Raw genomic sequence first — 22,827 nt, 5'->3', positions numbered from 1 at the left:
GATTTTGTACACTACATTAGTTTTACTCATGCTGGGAGCAAACAGGAAGACAGCTAACGATCCGCATCCATGAACATCAACTAGCCACGAAACGCCACGACCAGCTATCCTTAGTAGCCACACACGCAGACGACAAGCAACATGAATTTGACTGGGACAACACTACCATTATAGGGCAAGCGAAACAAAGAACAGCCAGGGAATTCCTAGAAGCTTGGCACTCATCCACAAACTCCATCAACAAACACATAGACCTGGACCCAATATACCGGCCACTACAGCGGACAGCTGAAACTGACAACCGGAAGCAGCAAGGACAGGCCACTATAAATGCCGGAGGAAACACCACAGAAGCGCTTCGCAGGATGCTCCCAAGCACTGAGGATGTCACCTAGACTGGGGACGAAACGTTTGCAACAAAAACTTCCAGCTCGGCGAACAGAACCACAGCAACGAGCACCCGAGCTACAAATCTTCTCACAAACTTTGAATTGAGGCTCATTTTGGGGTAGATGGGGCCTCTACCTCTACACCTAAACCAGAATGGTACCCATACTTTGGGGGGGGGGGGTGAAATTTGGTAACACTCCTCTTCAGGATGGTATAAACCAATTCAGCAAAGGGAAGGGCACATACATTTTACATCCAGTGTCTGGGAGGTTGAGAGTAGTGAGATCAGAAATGAGGTTTCAAGGTCACAAGAGTTCACCAACAATCAGGAAGGTGGTTTTGAAGCATGGCTACTTAAGCGCCAGGAGCATCCGGAATAAGGTGGGCGAACTTACAGCATGGGTTGGTACCTGGGACTTCGATCTTGTAGCCATTTCAGAGACAGGGTAGAAGCACGGACAGGAACGGTTGTTACAGGTTCCGGGATTTAGAAGTTTCAGTAAGAACACAGAAGATTGTAAAAGAGGGGGAAGTATGGCAGTGTTAGTCATGGACAGCATTACGGTGGCAGAAATGACATTTGAGGGCTCGTTTACTGAGGTAGTATGGTCTGAAGTTAGAAATAGGAAAGAAGTCACTCTGGGAGTTTTCCATAGGCCTCCAAATAGTTCCAGAAATGTAGAGGAAAGGATAGCAAAGATAATTCTGGATGGGGGCAAGAGTAACAGGATAGCTGTTGTGGGGGACTTTTGTATTTCCAATCAATATTTGGAAAGTTATAGTTTGAGTACTTTACATGTCAGTTTTTGTCCAATGTGAGCAGGATGGTTTCCTGACACATTATGTAGACAAGCCAACAAGGGGTGAAGCCACATTGGATTTGTACTGGGTAATGAACGTAGATTTGAAGGTAGGTGAGCACTTTGGTGAAAGTGACCACAACTCGGTTTACTTAAGCTATGGAAAGGTATAGGTATATATTGCAGGGCAAATGTTATTGCTGGAAGAAAGGCAATTATGATGCAACTAGGCAAGATTTAGGATGCATAGGATAGGGAAGGAAACTGCGGGGATGGGCACAATTGAAACATGGAGCTTATTCAAGGAACAGCTACTGCGTGTCATTGATAAGAATGTACCTGTCAGGCAGGGAGGAAGTGATCGAGTGAGGGAGTCGTGATTTACTAAAGAAGTTGAATCTCTAGTAACAAGGAAAGAGGAAGGCTTATGTTAGGATGAGACGTGAAGATTCCATTAAGGCACTTGCCAGTTACAAGTTAGCCAGGAAAGACCTAAAGAGCCGGGGGGGGGGGGCGGGGATGAGAAGTCAGTGGCAGATAGGATCAAGACAAACCCTAAAGCTTTCTAAAGATATATCAGGAATAAGAATGACTAGAGGAAGATTAGGGCCAATTAAGGATAGCAGTGGGAAGTTGTGCGTGGAGTTGGAGGAGATGGGGAAGCGCTAAATGAATATTTTTCATCAGTATTCACACTGGAAAAAGACAACGTTGTCAAGGAGAATACTGAGATACAGGCTACGAGACTAGTTGGGATTGATGTCCACAAGGGGATGGCGTTAGCAATTCTGGGAAGTGTGAAAATAATAAGTCTGCTGGGCCGGTGGGATTTACCCTCGGATTCTCTGGAAAGCCAGGAAGGAGAGTGCAAAGCCTTTGGCTTTGATCTTTATGTTGTCATTGTCTACAGGAATAGTGCCCGAAGACTGGAGGATAGCAAATGTTCAAGAAGGGGAGTAGACACAACCCTAATAATTATAGACCAGTGAGTCTTACTTCGGTTGTGGGTAAAGTGTTGGAAAAGGATTTATAAGGAATAGGATTTATAATCATCTGGAGAGGAATAAGTTGATTAGGGTTGGTCAACACCGTTTTGTGAAGGGTAGGTCGTCCCTCACAAACCTTTATTGAGTCCTTTGAGATGGTGACCAACAGCTGGATGACGGTAAAGCCATGAATGTGGTGTATATGGATTTCAGATAGGCGTTTGATAAGGTGCCTCACGGTAGGCTATCGCACAAAATATGTAGGCATGGGATTGAGGGCGATTTAGCAGTTTGGATCAAAAGTTGGCTAGCTGAAAGAAGACCGAGGGTGGTGGCTGATGGGAATTGTTCATCCTGCAGTTCAGTTACTAGTGGTATACTGCAAGGATCTGTTTTGGGTTGACTGCTGTTTGTCATTTTTATATGTTTATCATTGTTGTAGGTTACAGAGGGACATAGCTAAGCTGCAGAGCTGAGCTGAGACATGACAAATGGAGTTTAATGTGGAAAAGAGTGAGGTGATTAACTTTCGAAGGAACAACATGAATAAAGAGTACTGGGCTAATAGTAAGATTCTTGCTGGATGGACAGAGTTCTGTGTTCATGCACACTAATACCTGAAAGTTGCCACCCAGGTTAATTGAGTTGTTAAGAAGGCATACAATTTATTGGTAGAGGGATTGAGTTTCAGAGCAATGAGGTCACGCTGCAGCTGTACAAAACTCTGGTGCGGCCGCACTTGGAGTATTGCTTTCAGTTCTAGATCACCGTATTACAGGAAGGATGTGAAAGCATTGAAAAGGGTGTAAAGGAGATTTACTAGGATGTTGCCTGGAATGAAGGAGAAGTATTATGAGGAAAGGCTGAGGGACTTGAGGCTGTTTTCATTAGAGAGAAGAAAGTTTAGAGGTGACTTAATCAAGACATATATAAGATAATCAGAGGGTTAGAAAGAGCGGACAGTGAGCGCCTTTCTCCTCGGATGGTGATGGCTAGCACGAGGAGACATAGCTTTAAATTGAGGGGTGATAGATATGGACAGATGTCAGAGGTAGTTTCTTTACTCAGAGTAGCGGGGTGTGGAACGCACTGCCTGCAACAGTAGTAGAGTCACCAATTTTAAAAGCATTTAAATGGATATTGGATAGACATTTGAATGAAAATGGAATAGTGGAGGATAGATAGACTTCAAATTGGTTCCACAAGTCAGTGCAACATCGAAGGCCGAATGGCCTATACTGCGCTGTAATGTTCTATGTTCTCCTAGGATAAGGTAGCCAAGGATACTGAAGGAGTTGATGGTGGTCAGGCAATGTCAGACACTTAAAGCACACATGGATGAACTTCAACAACTGTACATCCCTATCTGGCATAAGAGTAAAACAGGGAAGGTGCTCAACCATGGCTAACAAGGGAAATCAGGGATAATGTAAAAACCAAAGAGGAGATATATAAATTGGCCAGAAAAAGCAGCAAAACCAAGGACTGAGAGAAATTTAAAATTCAGCAGAGGAGGACAAAGGGGTTTAATTTAGAAGGGAAATATATTATGAAAACAGGCTTGCGGAAAACAAAAAAAACTGACTGCAAAAGCTTCTATCGATATGTGATGAGAAAAAGACTAGTCACTTGCAGTTAAAATCAGGTGAATTCATAATAGACAAGTCAGTCAGTCAACACGGCTTTGTGAGGGGCAGGTCATGCCTCACAAACCTTATCGAGTTCTTTGAGGATGTGACTAGAAAAGTTGATGAGGGTTGAGCTGTGGATGTGGTGTATATGGACTTCAGCAAGGCATTTGATAAGGTTCCCCATGGTAGGCTCACTCAGAAGGTCAGGAGGAATGGGATTCAGGGACACATAGCTGTCTGGATACAGAATTGGCTGGCCAACAGAAGACAGCAAGTGGTAGTAGAAGGAAAATATTCTACCTGGAAGTCTGTGGTGAGTGGTGTTTCACAGGGCTCTGTCCTTGGGCCTCTATTGTTTGTAATTTTTATTAATGATTTGGATGAGGGGATTGAAGGATGGGTCAGCAAGTTTGCAGACGACACAAAGGTTGGAGGTGTCGTTGACAGTATAGAGGGCTGTTGTAGGCTGCAGCGGGACATTGACAGGATGCACAGATGGGCTGAGAGGTGGCAGATGGAGTTCAACCTGGATAAATGCGAGGCGATGCATTTTGGAAGGTCGAATTTGAAAGCTGAGTACAGGATTAAGGATAGGATTCTTGGCAGTGTGGAGGAACAGAGGGATCTTGAGGTGCAGGTACATAGATCCCTTAAAATGGCCACCCAAGTGGACAGGGTTGTTAAGAAAGCATATGGTGTTTTGGCTTTCATTAACAGGGGTATTGAGTTTAAGAGTCGTGAGAATTTATGGCAGCTCTATAAAGCTTTGGTTAGACCGCACTTGGAATACTGCATCCAGTTCTGGTCGCCCTATTATAGGAAAGATGTGGATGCTTTGGAGAGGGTTCAGAGGAGGTTTACCAAGATGCTGCCTGGACTGGAGGGCTTATCTTATGAAGAGAGGTTGACTGAGCTTGGACTTTTTTCCTTGGAGAAAAGGAGTAGAAGAGGGAACCTAATTTTAGGTATACAAGGTAATGAGAGGCATAGATAGAGTCGATAGCCAGAGACTATTTCCCAGGGCAGAAATGACTAACATGAGGAGTCATAGTTTTAAGCTGGTTGGAGGAAAGTATAGAGGGGATGTCAGAGACGGGTTCTTTACACAGAGAGTTGTGAGAGCATGGAATGCGTTGCCAGCAGCAGTTATGGAGTTAGGGTCATTGGGGTCATTTAAGAGACTCCTGGACATGCATATGGTCACAGAAATTTAACGGTGCATACATGAGAATCAGTGGTCGGCACAACATCGTGGGCTGAAGGGCCTGTTCTGTGCTGTACTGTTCTATGTTCTAAAGAGATGGCAGAGCAGTTAAACAAATACTTTGAATCTGTCTTATCTAAGGAGGACACAAATAACCTTCCGGAAATGTTAGGGGAAAGAGGGTCAAACATGAGGAAGGAACTGAAGGAAATTCTTATTAGTCAGGAAATGATACTGGGGAAATTGATGGGATTAAAATCCAATAAATTCCCCGGGCCAAATGCTCTGCACCTCAGAGTACTTAAGATTGTGGCCCTAGAAATTGTGGATACATTGGTTCTATAAGACCAAAAAAAAATTACAATTGAATGCGAAGTAAGTTTTAATTGCTCGTGTTTGTTTTTTTTAAAGAATGAGCAGACAAAGCAAATTAGTGATTATGTAACCAGTAGAACAATGCTCCCATCCAAATGTTACAGAGATGCATAAAATGTACCTTTTTTGCAGTTTTTTTTTATTCCAGCTCATTTGCAACAGCTGGTATTGATCAGAGTCTTGAGGTTCAGGCATGTCTGTATTTGAATTTTTTAAAATAAGTTGAGTTCTGCCAGTAAGATTCTAGGAACAGAATCAGTGTAGTTTATCGTACTGCACCAGTGAAAGTTAGATCAATTGCACAAAGATAACATATAGGGGATTTATAACAGTATGCAGTATATGTTTGACACAGCCCCAAAGCTCTAAAGAATCAGTTTTTTAAATAACAAGTACCCCGGTTAGCACTGCGGCCTCTGAGTACCAGAGACCCAGGTTCAATTCCAGCCTTGGACAGTGTGGAAGCAATTTCACCCACTGAGTCCACACTGACCTTCCAACGACGATGGGGCACCACGGTGGCTCAGTGGTTAGCCAAGCAGCTGGGTTCGATTCTGGCCTCAGGCAACTGTCTGGGTGGAGTTTGCACATTCTCAGTGTCTGCATGGTTTAGTCCTGATGCTCCGGTTTCCTCCCAAGACAGTCTAAGATGTGCAAGTTAGGTGGACTTGCCATGATAAATTGCCCAGGTATGCGCAGGACAGGTAGATTAGCCATGGTAAATTCAGGGTTATGGGGAAAGGGTAGGGGAGTGGGTCTGGGTGGGATCTTATAGATCCCTACAGTGTGGAAACAGGCCCTTCGGCCCAACAAGTCCACACTGACTCTCTGAAGAGTAACCCAACCAGACCCATTCCCCTACCTTATTATCCTCCTAATGCACCTAACCTACACATCCCTGGATACCATGGGCAATTTAGTACAGCTAATTCACCTAACCTGATAACCTTTGGGTTGTGGAGGCCAAATTGCCTGTTTCCATATTGTAGAAATTCCATGATTTTAATGAATGATAATCAGTGTCAGACTGCCATTCCGCTCCTATCTTTTTCCTTTAGGACTGAACTCTGCATTTATCGCTGGCAATTCTGATCCTGGTTCATTCAGACATGTGGATTGTACTAAATAAAACAGTTCCCTTGAGTTGTGGAATAGTTGGGATAGGTTTTTATTTACCAGCTGGAGCTAGTTAAAACAAAGTAGAAAATATTTGGAGGTGCTGGTGTTGAATGGGGGTGTACAAAGTTTATTTAGAAGCACTAGCTTTCGGAGCGCTGCTCCTTCATCAGGTGGTTGTGGAGTCTAAGATCATAAGACAGAATTTACAGCAAATGTTTACAGTGTGATGGAACTGAAATTATATATTGAAATAGACGTGGATTGTTTGTATGTCTCTCATCTTTTAGAATGACCATATTGGTTTCAGTTCTTTCATATGTAAATCCTAGAACTTTTTTAAAAGTTACATTCTCAAAAGTGAACTTTAACAATAGATGCCATATCAGCTCAGATAATGCATTGAAGGTGCGAGGTGCCCTATGACAGGCTGTCTCCTCTTTTTCAATACATAAACCTGTTGAGACTATAACTGGGTATTTTCATTTTTAACAAAGTATATTAACAAAGTCGAAAAATAATGGATGCTAATACACTTGTGTTATGGCAATAACGAAGACTTGGCTGAAAGAAGGGCAAGACTGGGTTTTAACTATTCCTGGGTACAAGTTGTTCAGAACAGATGGAAGAGGAAGGAAAGCAGGTCGGGGTGCTAGTACTGATTAAGGACATTAATGCTGTGCTGGAGAAAGTGAATGTCCCAGATGGTTCAAGCACAGAAGCAATTTGGTTGGAGATAAGAAACAAAAATGTTGTAATAACATTGTTTGGCATGGCCTAGAGACCATCAATTAATGGAAAAGATACATATGTACAAAATGGCAGGGAAATCAGACAATTGCTACTACTACAGAGTGGTTATAACTGGGAGAGGGTCTTTAATTACCCAAATATAGAGAGGTAGTGTAAACAGCGGTGAGAGGTAAGCATTCTTAGCCTATCTTCAGAAGAATTTTCTGCAGCCGTATATGCCCAGTCCAATAAGAAAGGGTGCATGGCTGTAACTGGTTCTTACAAATGAGTCAAGCTAAGTGTATCAAGTATCATTGGGGAATAGTTAGGAGACAGTGATCATTGGATTGTAAACCTTAGAGATGATGGTGAAGCATGACAATGGCCAATCCAGAAAAAGAAAGGAAAAAAATAAACTGCCAAAAAACCAATCTGGCAGTCTACTGGGTAACTACTAAATTAGTGTGCCTGGCTCACAAGTCCTCCAACCCCTTCTCCTCCTCATTGATACCTGATATTCCCTTCACACCAAACCCATGGAAGTTTTAAAAATCCTTACACAATTAATCAATAAAAAATACATTAAACATTTAAAAACACAATAAAAATGTAATCCCTGAAAATGCCACAAACTTTTCATTATACTTCTCTTACAATCTAAATCCCTATTGTATTTGCTGCTGACCTTAATGGGTGTTCCCATGTTCTTTGGCCTCATGTGGAGTGGTGTGGTTTCACCTCCCCTGTGTTGCATCAAGGGAGCCAGGAATTACAAAAGCACAGAAAGATAAGCCGGCATTTTATTTATTGACTACTGTTGAATGGCTTTATTCTGGTGCCAATCGGAAGCAACGGGTCTTCAGTATGGGAAGGATCAAATAATGTTGCATATTTTTTATAATCTGGAATGTATCGTAACAGCATAATCACAGTTGATTAATTGATTAATGTACTAAATGTGATATAGTATCTTTAACAATGCTAATTCATGTCAGGTATACAATGCACAATATCACAAACATTTGAAAATCATTTCCAAATACTGTTCCTGAACTGATTCATACCTGATTTTCATCCTGTTCTTCCATGCTGTATTCTGCGCTTTGCTGTACCTCTGAAGCTTTATCTCCTAGTAGAAAGCCTAGTCGTGTCATGAGTGTATTTGCAGCCTCATCCACAGATGGTGGAGGTCCCAGTTCCTGTTCTGAGTCACCTGTGCAGAAAGGTAGAAAATAAATTAATTAAAGAAACAATCTTAGACATAAGAAAAACAGTTGGGTGATACTTTCCACAATATATCAACACACTTGTACCAGACTTGATTCGGTTAGCTCAGTTGGCTGGACGGCTGGTTTGTGTTGCAGATTGACACCAGTGTTGGCTCAATTCCTGAACCAGCTGAGGTAACCATGAAGGACTCTCCTTTCAACCTCTCCCCTCATTTAAGCTGTGGGGATCCTGATGTTAAACCACCACCAGTTCTGTCTCTCTAATGACAGAGCAATCCTATGGTCTGTAGAACTCAACAACCTTACCTTTAAAGGAGTTTTTAAATAACATGGCTGAAACGGACTACCACATCTGAAAAGGCGAAGCAAATCTAAATAGCTGGACATTAAAATTCATCATCTGGGATGCATAGCTAACAGTAAGAATTACCAATGGCCTTGGAGATAAGGATTCTCAACTACAGGTATTGCTGAAACAAAGATTCTCAAATACTCATTAATCATACAAGAGGAATGCACACCCCAATCTACGATAATTGTGGAATCCTGACAGTGGACCATGAAAACTCTGCATTGAAAATGGATTGTCTCTGTTTTGAGCCAAGTGTTAGTATTCACACATCAAAATTGCCCTTTCCCAAGCTCACCTGAGAGAAGCCATGGTCATTAGTTTCAGGCTTATACAGAAAACAGAAATATCAAGAAGGATTCCTGGGAAAATATGCGATTAGCTCTCTCTGACTCTACAATTAATCAAGCCAATACCATATCTGTAACAAGTTGAAATACATTGGAAGCACAAATTAAAAGATAAAATAAAATATCAAATGCCATAGAATCTACACTAAACTAAAGGAATGATTTTAGTTTAAAAACACAGCCTTCAGAAGAACATCAGCAGTAACACCGACTCAAAGAGTACTTTGAGTCGGTGTTCACCCAGGAGAAGGATATGGAGGATAGTAAGATTGTGTGGAGCGCACTAATATGTTGGGGCATGTTGGGATCAAGAAAGATGTGGTGTTGGGTCTCTTGAACAGCACTGAAGTGCCTAAGTCCCTATGGCCCATTGGTATCTATCCAGGTTATTGAGAAAGAGAAGAGTTTGCTGGAGCCTTGACCAAGATATTTGTATCCTCGCGAGCCACTGGAGGGGTTCTGAAGGAGTGGTGATTTGCTAACGTTGTTCCTCTGTTCAAGAAACTATAGACTGATGAGCCTCACATTGGTGGTTGGGAAAAAAATAGGAGAGAATTTTTAGGGATTTGGAAAAGCATGGTCCAATTAGGATCAGTCAGCATGGCTTTGTGCTGGGCAGGTCACGGCTTACCAAGGTGACTGAATTTTTTGAAGAGGTGACAAAGGTGATCAATGAGGGCAAAGGAGTGGATGTTGTCTACATTTATTTTAACAAGGCTTGCGACAATGTCCCTCATGATAGGCTGATTCAAAAGGTTAAGATGAATGGGATTCAGGGTGACTCGGCCGCATGGATTCAGAATTGGCTTGCCCATAGAAAGCAGAGGAGGTGGTGGAAGAGTATTTTTCTAGCTGGAGGTCCATGACAAGTAGTGTTGCGCAGGGATCCGCACTATCACAAACTACTACTCCTTAACTTTTGATCTCCCGAAGTGCAGCAACTCTCTAACTGGATTATACTCCATCTGCCATGTCTCTGTCCATATCTGCAATTGATCTATATCCTGTTGTATCCTTTGACAACCTACTATACTATGTACAACTCCATCGATCTTTGTGTCTTCTGCAAACTTAATAACCAACCCATATCACAAACAGTTCACCCCTATAGACTTGGTCTTAACAATCAAAGTTTCATAAATGCTTCAGTCAAAAGCATACAAATTGTGTATGAAACACACACAGATATGAGTTTCTAAGTTTTTTTCTCTTTTTAATTTCAGCTACTCAAAAGATTTAACAACCGAAGATACAATTAAAATTGGTAATAAACTGATAACAAGTCTTGTAATACAGCTGTTCTTGGACTTCAAGTACTGTAAACTAAATAAATTGCTTGCAGTGATCGCTTCCATAAATTTACTGAAGGCATCACCAGTTAATATGCAAAACGTATTATTTAATTAATGTATAATGTAAGGCTTTTTTAAAGCACTTGTGAGACGCAGGTATCCTTGACTTGCTAGCATTATTGCTCATCCCTAGTTGCCCTTCAGAAGGTGGTGGTGAGCTGCCTTCTTGATGTGCCCATGGTAAACTCTCAGTGCTGTGAAGAAGGCAATTCCAGAATTTGACCCAACAAGTGAAGGAACAGTGATATATTTCCAGTTTAGAATGGTGAATGGCTTGGAGCCAGTTTGCAGGTGGTGTGCAGTTGACTTTCAGGTTCATGGCAACTCCAAGACTATCGATTGTGGGGGATTTAGTAATGGTAACACAACTGAACGTCAACAGGGAGGGGGAGAATGGTTCAACTGTCTCTTATTGTGAAGATTTCAACCCTCTGGGAGGGCTCTCTCGGTTCCACAATTGGTCAAAGAAACAACAGGAGTACAGTCTGCTTCAGCAAGATTTCACAATTTATTACGACACCAGGCATAGGTTTGTCCAGCAGCACAGAGGTTAAAAGCTTCTGTGTTCCTTGGAGAAACTGCGCAATTCACTTGGAACAAATGCAATTTTTATATGTTTCTTAAGAAATAATGCAATCTTAATTGCAGAGTAAATCCAATAAAGTGTAATAAAATGATATAATGGACAGCAGGTTAACTCAATGATATTTCCTGGGAAACAAAGTTGTTTTTCTACACATTATCTCTATGCTCCTGCATTTCAAGGTTAGCTGGGATGGTTAGTAATGTCCTATCTAGCTTAGTTAATTCCATACTGTAAAGGGTCCATTGTTCTGCTTTATCTTTGATTCAGTTAGCTCAGCAAGGCAGTAATGCAGCCCTTAGTAGAGTGAGAAGCCATTTTAAACAGTGTTAATTTGCAGCCTGAAGCCATTTTGTTATTTTACTTTGCATTGAGAACCCATTTTGTAGTTAGTAAAAGCATGCATTAAATGGTTGCTCCTGACAACAGCCTAAATCCAGATTTTAGATCCTCAATTGGAGATGGTCATTACTTGGTATTGAAATATGAAATTGAAAGCTAGTCTTCCTGATGATGGCCATGCCAACAATCATTAATGTTGGTAAACACTTCAGTTGGTTGGCTAGTGTCCTTTAGGGAAGGATATCTATCTAGATGTGACTTCAGACCCACAGCAATGTAGCTGACTCTTAATCATCCTCTAAAACGGCACAGAATGGTACATTGTTCAAGTCCCATGAAAGCATTTGAAAAAAAGAATTCTAGCAATTATCATAAAATTGTCTGTGGCATCTTAATTGTGTATACAGGGCAACCTCGATTAGCCGAATGTCGATTATCTGCATTTCGGATTATTTGAACAACATCTCAAGTTCCTGATGCTTGGGTAAACTGTATTATCCAAACATTCCATTATCTGAACAAAATACTTCCCGCTCGTGTCATTTTGGATAATCAAAGTTGCCCTGTAGTTTGGCTGCTGCAATTCATTGCAATACAAGTGTCCATAATGAGTAAGCAACAAAGGTAAGTGAACAGAGCTGGGTCAGTCGTGATTAAACACTGAATGGTGGCACAGACTCAAGAGGTTAATTGGTGTCCTGTTCCTAACAGTGACTGCACTTCAAAAACATATACAATGTGGCAGGAAACAGCAATACTTGGAAACGAACGGACAGGGTGTAATAAATCACCATGTTAGTAGCAACTATGCAATTCAACACATTTCCATTGATCATTTGCTAGCATGTTCAGGTATTGAAAAAGTGAACAGATGTTTAAGTCAACCTGTACAGACATGTTATCACACACCTATGGAGCAGGTGGGACTTGAATGCAGACCTCCTGGCTCAGACATAGAGGCACTAAAATTGCAATCTTGTATTGGAACAGTGTTCGTAACAAGGTAAAGGGAAGTAAGTCGAAAAATAGATTCATATATGTTCCTGCACATTACACAGTACAAAATGTGCCTTTCTCATGACATTTAAAACTCTGCAGAATGGTTTTAAGCTTTTAGGGAAAAAAAGAATTTGCCAAAATTTGAGGAGAGCCTTGACAGGATTGGCAATTGCTTAGATTCCATGTAGTCCCAGCCTTGAGGCATATTATCTTATTTTTGTAGGTAATTCATACATTATAAATTACAGAATATAATTCCACTCTGTACTTTTAATACAACAGAAAACCTATTTCACAGGAATATTTATACTACCTCCTGTAATCATTCAAAGAAGACATCATGAAAGCTCCTCGGGCAGGGAGGTCATGTTATGGCTGTACGGGACATTGGTGAGGCCACTGTTGGAATATTGCGTGCAATTCTGGTCTCCTTCCGATCGGAAAGATGTTGTGAAACTTGAAAGGGTTCAGAAAATATTTTGTACTGTGTAATGTGCAGGAACATATATGAATCTATTTTTCGACTTACTTCCCTTTACCAGGGTTGGAGGATTTGAGTTAAAGGGAAAGGCTGGAGCTGTTTTACTTGGAGCGTCGGAGGCTGAGAGGTGCCATTATAGAAGTTTATAAAATCATGAGGGCTATGGATAGAGTAAATAGACAGGTCTTTTCCCCTGTGTGGGGGAGTCCAGAACTAGAGGGCATAGATTTAGGGTGAAAGGAGAAAAATTTAAAAGGAATCTAAAGGGCAACTTTTTCACGCAGAGGGTGGTGCATGTATGGAATGAACTATCAGGTGAAGTGGTTGAGGCAGTTACAATTGCAACATTTAAAAGGCAGCTGGATAGGTATATGAACAGGAAGGGTTTAGAGGGATATGGGCCAAGTGCTGGCAAATGGGACTATATTAGCTTAGGATATCTAGTCAGCATGGATGAGTTGGACTGAAGAATGTGTTTCTGAGCTGTACATCTCTATGATTTTATGACTCTAAATTCTGATTCTTATAAAGTCCAGGCAACTGACAATGTTTCCAATTACTAACATTTTTGTCTACCTGATAAATCATGAGATAACGGACAGTAAGTGACTCTCAACAAATCACATCAAAGTTAAATAGATGGAGGATGGAAAGGAATGGTGGCTGTAACAGCTGCTCCTTTGCTGAGGTATGTTAGGTGTTGAAGCTAAATTTCCTTAAATTCCAGGAACCGTAATTTGTTTTATAAGCTGATGCATTCTTTTGGAACTTTGGAAAAAAGATCAAAACAATGGCACTTTAAACAGGAGGAAGAGAGACAAAGGCAAAGACCACATGGTCAGTGAGAGAGAGAAAGGAAGAAACCAACACTGCTGTCTGACACTTGCTGTTTAAGTTCAATTATCTTCGACATTGGAGTGCATCAAAGAAAAATTTAACAAACAGTGAAAATCACAGCTGACCTTGGAGGCACCTGTGTGGGGGAGCTCACAGCTTGGGAGCAGATAAGTGCATGGTCTTTAGGAGTAATCTTGCTTTTTTTTGTAAATCTACAATAGTGAGCAAAGTGCATTCTTTTTGGTTATGTTTACTGAGATTTGTCTCTTGATTAAAATTTGAAAACATAGGTACTAAGTTAGTTTGAAGTAGTGTTTTTTAGAGCAGCAAGACTGTGCTATTTGCTGGGTTTATGGATTGCTAGGGAGCAAAGATGACCTTTTAGTAGAGTGATGTGCCCTTCCTGTCAGATGTCTGCTAAGTGTGTTTGATTGTGACTCCAATCAGATCGCATGGATCGATTGGAGCAGCAGTGAGAGACAATGAGGAATTTACAGAAGTTAGGGATTGTGATGAATGGCAGTTATACAAATGGAGAAAAACCACAAATACAGTTAGTTGATGGATTTCTTCCAGGAAAGGTAGGAGAGGGAGGGAGGTAATGCAAGAATCTCCTGTAGCTATCCCTATCTCAAACAAGTATGCTGTTTTGGAAAATATAGGGGGCAACGGAATCTCAGGGGAATACAGCATGAACAGCCAAGTTTCTCATACCGAGACTGGCTCAAATGTAATGAGGGGTACATCAGGTTCTAAGCGATCAATTGTGATAGGGGCACAGACAGGGGTTTCTGTGGCCGACAGCGAGAAATCGGGAAGATGTATTTGCCTCCCTTGTGCCAGGATCAAGGATATCTCGAAGACTGCAGAATATCCACAAAGGGGAATGAGATCAGCAGGAGATCGCTGTACACATTGGAACTAATATCACAGGAAGGAAAAGGGATGAGATTCTGAAAGGAGAATATAGGAATTTAAAAAGAAGGTTCTCAAGGATAGTAATATCTAGATTACTTCTGGTACCACAAGCTAGTGAGGATAGAAAAAGGAGGATAGAGCAGATGAATGTGTGACTGAGGAGCTGGGGGAAAAGGGTTCACATTTTTAGATCACTGGATCTCTTCTGGGATATAAGTGACCTACATGATTGCATCTGAATTGGAAGGAGATTAATATACTGGCAGGGAGATTTGTAAGAGCTGCTTGGGAAGATTTAAACCTAGTAAGGTGGAGGGGGTTGGGACCCACAGAGTGAGGAAAGAGATTCATCTGAGACTGGTACATTTGGGAAAAGGAGCAAGTCACACTGTCAGAATAGGTAGGAATAAAGTAGGTAAAAACGAGGTAAAAAGTAGGAGGTAAACGAGGTAAACGAGGAATAAAGTAGGACTGACAAGTTAAATAGCATTTATTTCAATGTAGAAGGCCTAAGGGAAAGCAGATGAACTCGGGGCATGGTTAGAAACATGGGACTGGGATATCATAGCAACTGCAGATGGACAGGGCTGGCAGATTAATGTTCCAGGATACAAATGCGACAGCAAGGATAGAAAGGGGGGCAAGAAAGGAGGGAGAGTGATATTTTTGATTATTAACATTATGGCTGTACTTAGGGAGGATATTCCTGGGAATACATACAGGGGTGTTATTTGGGTGGAACTGAGAAACAAAAGAAAGGGATAGTCACCTTATTGGGATTGTACTATAGAGATAGAGATACAAATATATAGGCAGATTATGGAAAGATGTAGGAGCAACAGGGCTGTGGGAGATTTTAATTTTGCCAACATTGACTGGAATTCACTTAAGTGTTTAGATGGAACAGGATTTGTAAGGGACATCCAGAAGGGTTTTATAGAACATTATGTAAATGGTCCAACTCAGGAAAGGACAGTACTGGGCCTGGTGTTGGGGAATGAACCTGGCCAGGTGGTTGAAGTTTCCGCCAGGGATTACTTGGTGAATCATGATCACAATTTTGTAAGTTTTAGAATACTCTTGGACAAAGACGAGAGTGGTCCTAAAGGAAGAGTGCTAAATTGGGGGAAGGCCAACTACAGCAAAATTCGGCAGGAGCTGGGGAATGTAGATTGGAAGTAGCTGTTTGAAGGTAAATCCACATTTGATATGTGGGAGACGTTAAAGAGAGGTTGATCAGAATGCAGGACAGACATGTACCTGTGAAAATGAAGGATAGAAACGGCAAGATTAGGGAACCAGGTGAAATTGGGAGACTAAAAAAAAAGGAAAAAACAGATACATAAGGTCTAGGAACTGAAAACAGGCAAAGCTTTGGAAGAATAGCAGGAAGTAGGACCATGCGTGGAGTCAGAGAAAATGGGTGAGATTCTTAATGAGTAATTTGCATCGGAATTGAGCGAGAAGGACATGACAGACGTTGAAATTAGGGATAAATGTTTGATTACTCTAGGAGAAAGTGTTGGGTATTCTAAAAGGTATTCAGGTGGATGAGTGCCCAGGTCCAAATGGGATCTATCCCAGGTTACTGAGGGTAACAACAGAGGAAATAGCTGGGGCCTTAACAGGACTGGGGAATTGCTAATATTGTCCCCTTGCTTAAGAAGGGTCCAAGTATAATCCAGGTGATTACAGACCATGAGCATGACGTCACTAGTAGGGAAGCTGCCAGTGAAGATACTGAGGGATAAGATCTATTTACATTTTGAAGAAAATGGGCTAATTAGTGATAGGCAATATGATTTTGTGTAGGGAGTCTTGTCTTACCAACTTCATAGAATTATTTGAGGAAGTGACAAAGTTGATTGAGAGAAGAGTTGTAGATGTCACATGGACTTCAGTAAAGCATTTGATAAGGTTCCCCATGGTAGGCTGATAGAAAAAGTGAAGCCACATGGGGGTCAGGGTGTACTAGCTAGATGGATAGAGAACTGGCTGGGCAGCAGGAGACAGTAGTAGTGGAAGGGAGTTTCTCAAACTGTGAACTGTGGCCAGTGGTGTTCCACAGAGATTCACGCTGGGGCCACTGTTGTCTGTTGGGGCGGCACGGTGGCTCAGTGGTTAGCACTGCTGCCTCACAGCACCAGCTTCGATTCCAGCCTCTGACAACTGTGTGCATGGAGTTTGCACATTCTCCCCGTGTCTGTGTGGGTTTCCTGCGGGTGCTCCGGTTTCCTCCCACAGTCCAAAGATGTGCAGGTTAGGTGAATTGGCCATGCTAAATTGTCCATAGTGTTAGGTGCATTCGTCAGAGGGAAATGGGTCTGGGTGGGTTACTTTCGGAGGGTCGGTGTGGACTTGTTGGGCCGAACGGCCTGGCTCCACACTGTAGGGAATCTAATATACATAAATAATCAGGAGGCAGGTATAGATGGTCTGATTAGCAAATTTGCTAATGACACTAAGATTAGTGGAGTAGCAGATAGTGAAGGGGACTGTGAGAGAATGCAGCAGAATATAGATAGATTGGAGGATTGGGCAGAGAAATGGCAGAAGGAGTTCAATTCAGGTAAATGCAAGGTGATACATTTTGAAAGATCCAATTCTAGAGTGAACTATACACTAAATGGAAAAGCCTTGAGGAAAACTGACATACAGAGAGACCTGGGTATTCAGGTCCATTGTACCCTGATGATGGCAATGGTAGAACGATCAAGGCGGCATACGGTATACTTTCCTTCATCAGATAGGGTATTGAGTGCAAGAGTTGGCAGGTCATGTTACAGTTGTAAAGGACTTTGGTTCATTTCCAGCTATAAAACATCACAAAATTAACCAGGAGTAGCTAGCTACTCTCCAACAAAAAAAATCATTGGTGCGTATTTGAGACTAACTCGGTCATACAAAAACTCTCAGCCCATGCAGAGATCTAGTGTTAATTCAATATTCCTGAACAACCCATCAATACTAAATATAGCCTTAAATTCTAAAGCACTACACTGCTGCCAAGCATTTAGAAATGATCAAGCAACAAACCACAGTAGAGAAGTGCTCCATCTCAAGAGAGAGAATCGAGAGAGACAGCCAATTCCAAGTCTCCTAGTGGGGAAAAAAAGACAATTCTATTTGTTGGTCAGCTAGTTCTTTTGATCGTACAGATGATTGATTGTTTAAGAATATCCAGCTCCCTTGACAGAAGGTTGCAACTAGTCTGCAAGTGGAGGTAAGAATTCACACACCTGATGTCGATTTTAACAGGAAAAGTAAAAACATTGCGCGTATTTACAGAATTAAATAGTTCTTCCCAACACTACCAAAATGTTTGATAATAATCACTCCTGTACAATCATTACAGTTCTTACCTGCTAAAAATGATTCTCAACAAACTTGCAATAATAGAGCTGGAAACATTTAAATACAGAGATGAAAAGTAAATGCCTCTAAACAGTAGCAAATGCTCAAACCAAAGGGAGTATCTTGAACATCAGGGAGGGGAAATCTCCTCAAGGGCTGTCACTCCCATCATGAATAATCTCATTAGCTAGTATTTCCAGCAGGAAAATAAGTCCATGTGACTTGTTTGTTTTGGATGGCATTTTTTTCCCCTAGCTACCACGATTGCACAGTTGTGAGCATTTAAAAGCAAATGGTAAGAACGTAAAAGCATTGCACCATGCCTAAACAACAAACACATGCAATAATTTCAGAGGTACGAGCATAATGCCAAAACGTCTCAAATGTTTTGCGAAAAACGAGCTCAGTCTTTTACTAGTATTTTCAACTATCATTGCTGGCCTTGCTGGTGACTCAAAAATCCCAAGAATAAAGTTAAAAACAAACCATAAAAATTCTCCATTAAGATTTTACAATTTTTTTTCAATTTATTTCCTACAGCTTTTGAGAGCTAAATGAAAATAAGCCTATCAATGCTTAACTTTTCTTTACTGGAAACACCAAACTGTCCAATAGGTTAACACTTGCACATCAAAAATTTTCAAAATTTGATAAGTTCACAAAATTCTATCTAAATTCTACACTAACGCCCATCCCTTAGTTGTTGTGAATTCATCACACATTAGTCAAAAATCCCCAAACCCAAACAAGACCCAGAAGTGTGGGCATGCATATTTCCTACAGAAATTGCATGAGTTGCAAAGTGGTAATCAAGGGATGATGGAATTATTGCTCCATTTACTTTGTGTTTTAGGTGAAGCCAGCATTTACTGGTGACAGTTATAGCAGTAAACAAACCGTATGTATGATCCCACAGGTTAAGCCATGGTATGCTTGAGCATTCATGTCAGTAAATTGGAATCTAGCACTTGAAATATAAAGCTTTTCTGTTTAAATATTGGTTCACAATTACCAGCATTTGCTACGAAAAACATGGATGCTTCTTTGTCCTCATTTGTTGTAACAATAATTTTTTTTACACGTAGATTGAATTAATAGCTTTTCTTTTCTCCCCCAGACAAATCGTACATTGTATGCTGTGACTCCCTTGAACAATGTGCCACATATGAGCACCAATAGCACTGCACTCAACATGAATCAATCACATACATTAGTCTGCCAAAACAATTAGTTCAGGTTAAAAAGGTAGGACTGCCACTGTGCACAGCCATAATACAACAACATACTTATTAATTACAGGGGTGGTGGGGAGGAAAACAGATTGAAAGTTTGCATCCTAAAGTACTCCGCACATTAGTGTACAGATCTTGGGCAGGTTATTTGAGGGAAAGTTCAGTGAGTTGGTAGCATCGTGGCTTTGTTTCTGGATTAGCAATCTCATTTGGACAGTTGGGGAACTTCAATTCAGCTAAATAAAGCTGAAATGAAAAGCGAGTATCAATGATGATGATATCACGATGACTACCAAACTGTCAGAAAAACTGATGAAATCGCTAAAAGTTCACTAATGCACTTCTGGAAAGGAAATCTGCCAGCCATATCTATCTAGTCTCTGTGACTCCAAAACAACAGAAATTTGGTTTATTCTTAACTGCCTTCTGAACTGATCCAGGGAGCCACTCAGTTGCATTAAAGGCAGCAGCACTCTTTCAAAGGCAATTAGGAATGGATCATAATTGCAAGCCTTGTCAATGCCACCACCATTCTATAAATGAAACATAATTTGCATCCACTATACTCATACTAATGAGTTGGGAAGCAGCAGGGACCAAGGAGCCTCTCTGTTCTTTTTAAAACTTAGAGAAACAGACTTCCAAACAAAGGAAAAATAATTCCTACTTAAGAAATCTTTATGACTAAGAATCTGAGTTTTTCTTTGCAAATATTAAGGTAACCAGTTTTTCCAAATTACTTGTCATTGTTCAGGATTTGAGAATGACAATTTGTTTCAATTTATTTAAATTGTGAAATAACGTTCAAAATGTAAACAAACAACCTTGTCTTTGATTTGAGATATTCAAATGATTTCAGGAATACTAGCACGAATTTTTGAAAGAAACAATGTTCAACTGAGTGCAAACGCTTTGGGATAAAGTAAATACAGAAACTGGTATGGGCCTTGTGAACCAAATGTGAGGGAATTTTAAAAACAAAACCTCCCACTATGTGGTATAGCTAGTGCAATGGAAATCAAGTATACCAAGACTATTCTTAAAACATTCAATGCCCATGTGCACAATTGGAAGATTGTATATTGTTACAACTGCCATGTCACAAAAGAGACAAACATTGGTGAAGGAGTAAAACGACTGCAGTAAAAAAAAGGTTCCAAATTTAATGAAATGTGCCACACTGGCAACTCAAGATAATTTAAGCTCCAAACTTTAGAATCAGAATGTCAAGATTGGACAGCACAAAAGTACTAAAAATATTGAAACACAGAAAACCAGTACATTTTAAATTCATAAATAGGATTAAGTAGACAGGAAGGTTCAGAAGTAGGAAAGCAGTAAAATATAGATTCATATAATTGAAAAGTTACACGAAGAATGATAACTGTGTGTCTTCAATAATATTCCAGACAGTGGTGTTCAAATAACTTGGATTGTAAGACACAGGTGCAGAAGTAGGACTTGTAGATGCTGGAGATTAGAGTCAAGAATGTGGTGCTGGAAAAGCACAGCAGGTCAGGCAGCATTCGAGGAGCAGGAGAATCGACGTTTCAGGCAAAAGCCCTTCATCAGGAGCAGAAGTAAGCCAGTCAGCCCATCAAGCCTGCTCTGCTATTCAGTGAGATCATGGTTGACTGAAATCCTCAATTCCATTTTCAATGACCTTACTGATTAAAAATCGTTCTTGAACATACTTAATGACCCAATCTTTACAGCCCTCTGTAGTAAAAAAATTCTGTAGATTCACTACCCTCAGAGAAGAAATCCCTGCTTATCTCTATCTTAAACATGCAACCCTTGAGCAATCAGGGATGGGCAATAAATGCTCGCCTAGTCTGTGGTGTCCTCCTCCTGTGAATGAATCAATAAAATCTGAGATTATGTATTCTGGTCCTAGACTCTATCATAGAGAAGTCAACCTCTCCACATCTACTCTAGTCCTCTAAGAATCTTGTATATTTCAACAAGCTTGTTCTATATTCCAATGACTACAAGCCCAATCTACCAAACCTTTCATTATAATAGTCTCTCCATACTTTGTTAAGTCTGGTGAATCTTCTCTGAATTGCCTCCAATGCCAGTATGTCTTTCCATAGGTATGGGGCTCAAAACTGTTCACAGTATTCCAGCTGAGGTCTGACTAATGTCTTGTATCATTTATGTGAAACTGCCTTACTTTCATACTCCCATTCACTTTGAAATAAAGGCCACCATTCAATTTGTCATCCTGATTACTGCTGCGCTTGGATACTAGATCTTTGTGATTCATGGACAAGGACTCTCAGATTCTTCTGTTCTGTGGCTTTCTGCAAACTTTCTCAAGTTAAATAATATTCAGCTCCTCTATACTTCCTACCAAAATGCATAACTTCACATTTCCCTACATTGTATTCCATATGCAAGTTTTTGCCCCTTTGTTTAACATGTGTATTTCCCTCTGCAAACTCTGTGTATTCCGCACCATGTATATCTTTCCCACCTATATTTCTTTAATCTGCAAACATAGCAAATGCGCATTTTGCACTGGGAATGAAAAAAAATGGATTAAGCCTGAATGGTCTTAAACACATGTTAGAGTGTGTAAACTGCTAAAATGAGCAAGCTATATAATTCAAGCAGTCTGGGTGGATCGATATGCAGGAGTAGAGTTTGCAATTTTCAGTTTCCCTTTACCTAAAACATGTATCCAATGTGGAGTTTAGTGTTTATCATTTACGAATACATAACAGCACATCCCCAATAGCATTGCTAACAGTGAATCTAAGGACATGCTGATTTTTACAACAGTGTTAGCAAGCGTGTACCCTTTAACATGTTAGGGCCACTGATATTTGGCAACTGCTTAAAGTCAAGGTCAATTCTTTTTAAACGGGTGTTTCAAGAAAATGCTCCATAACTCTGTTCATTATTCACAAAAACTGTCCATCTCCCTTTCTTACAGCACGATTTAGGAAGGTCAATAAATGCTAACATAGCCAGTGACATCACAATATACCATGAACAAAATTTTTAAAAACCTATTTATGAATTATCATTCGCTTTGGTTGGTTGACATATTGGTTGATGATTTTGCTTTTACTCGAGTTTTTTTTTTACCTATTACATTCATAGAACTCTCATCAAAGACCTTTAATAGGTCAGACAAATGAAATAAATTAGGAAACACTTCTTCTTGACACTCACTGACAGAAACTAACCATGTCTCAAAGACAAAAACATAAATTCATCAATTTAATACATTTGTGAAGGCAGCATCAACTGCATTAAGAACTGAAAATGTGTTGCTGGAAAAGCGCAGCAGGTCAGGCATCATCCAAGGAACAGGAGAATCGACATTTCGGGCATAAGCCCTTCTTCAGGAATGAGGAAAGTGTTATGAGCAGGCTAAGATAAAAGGTAGGGAGGAGGGAGTTGGGGGAGGGGCTTTGGAAATGCGATAGGTGGAGGGAGGTCAAGGTGAGGGTGACAGGCCGGAGTGGGGTGGGGGCGGAGAGGTCAGGAAGATGATTGCAAGTTAGGAAGGCGGTGCTGAGTTCGAGTGCAGGTTAGGAAGGCGGTGCTGAGTTC

General features: G+C 40.7%; 1 protein-coding gene across 17 annotated transcripts in view; it reads right to left on the bottom strand.

Annotated features, from left to right (window-relative positions):
- LOC122540026 (protein TANC2) overlaps positions 1 to 22,827 on the bottom strand; it is a 1,063,581-nt gene that overhangs the window by 415,781 nt on the left and 624,973 nt on the right. For all 17 annotated transcript variants that reach the window (XM_043675319.1, XM_043675327.1, XM_043675320.1 and 14 more), the window contains one exon: positions 8,299 to 8,447. In XM_043675319.1, the coding sequence (XP_043531254.1) occupies positions 8,299 to 8,447 (149 nt within the window). The remainder of the gene's footprint in view (positions 1 to 8,298; positions 8,448 to 22,827) is intronic.

This window comes from Chiloscyllium plagiosum, chromosome 33 (assembly GCF_004010195.1).
Source record: "Chiloscyllium plagiosum isolate BGI_BamShark_2017 chromosome 33, ASM401019v2, whole genome shotgun sequence".
Lineage (NCBI taxonomy): Eukaryota > Metazoa > Chordata > Chondrichthyes > Orectolobiformes > Hemiscylliidae > Chiloscyllium > Chiloscyllium plagiosum.
This window is presented reverse-complemented; position numbering and strand designations above follow the sequence as displayed.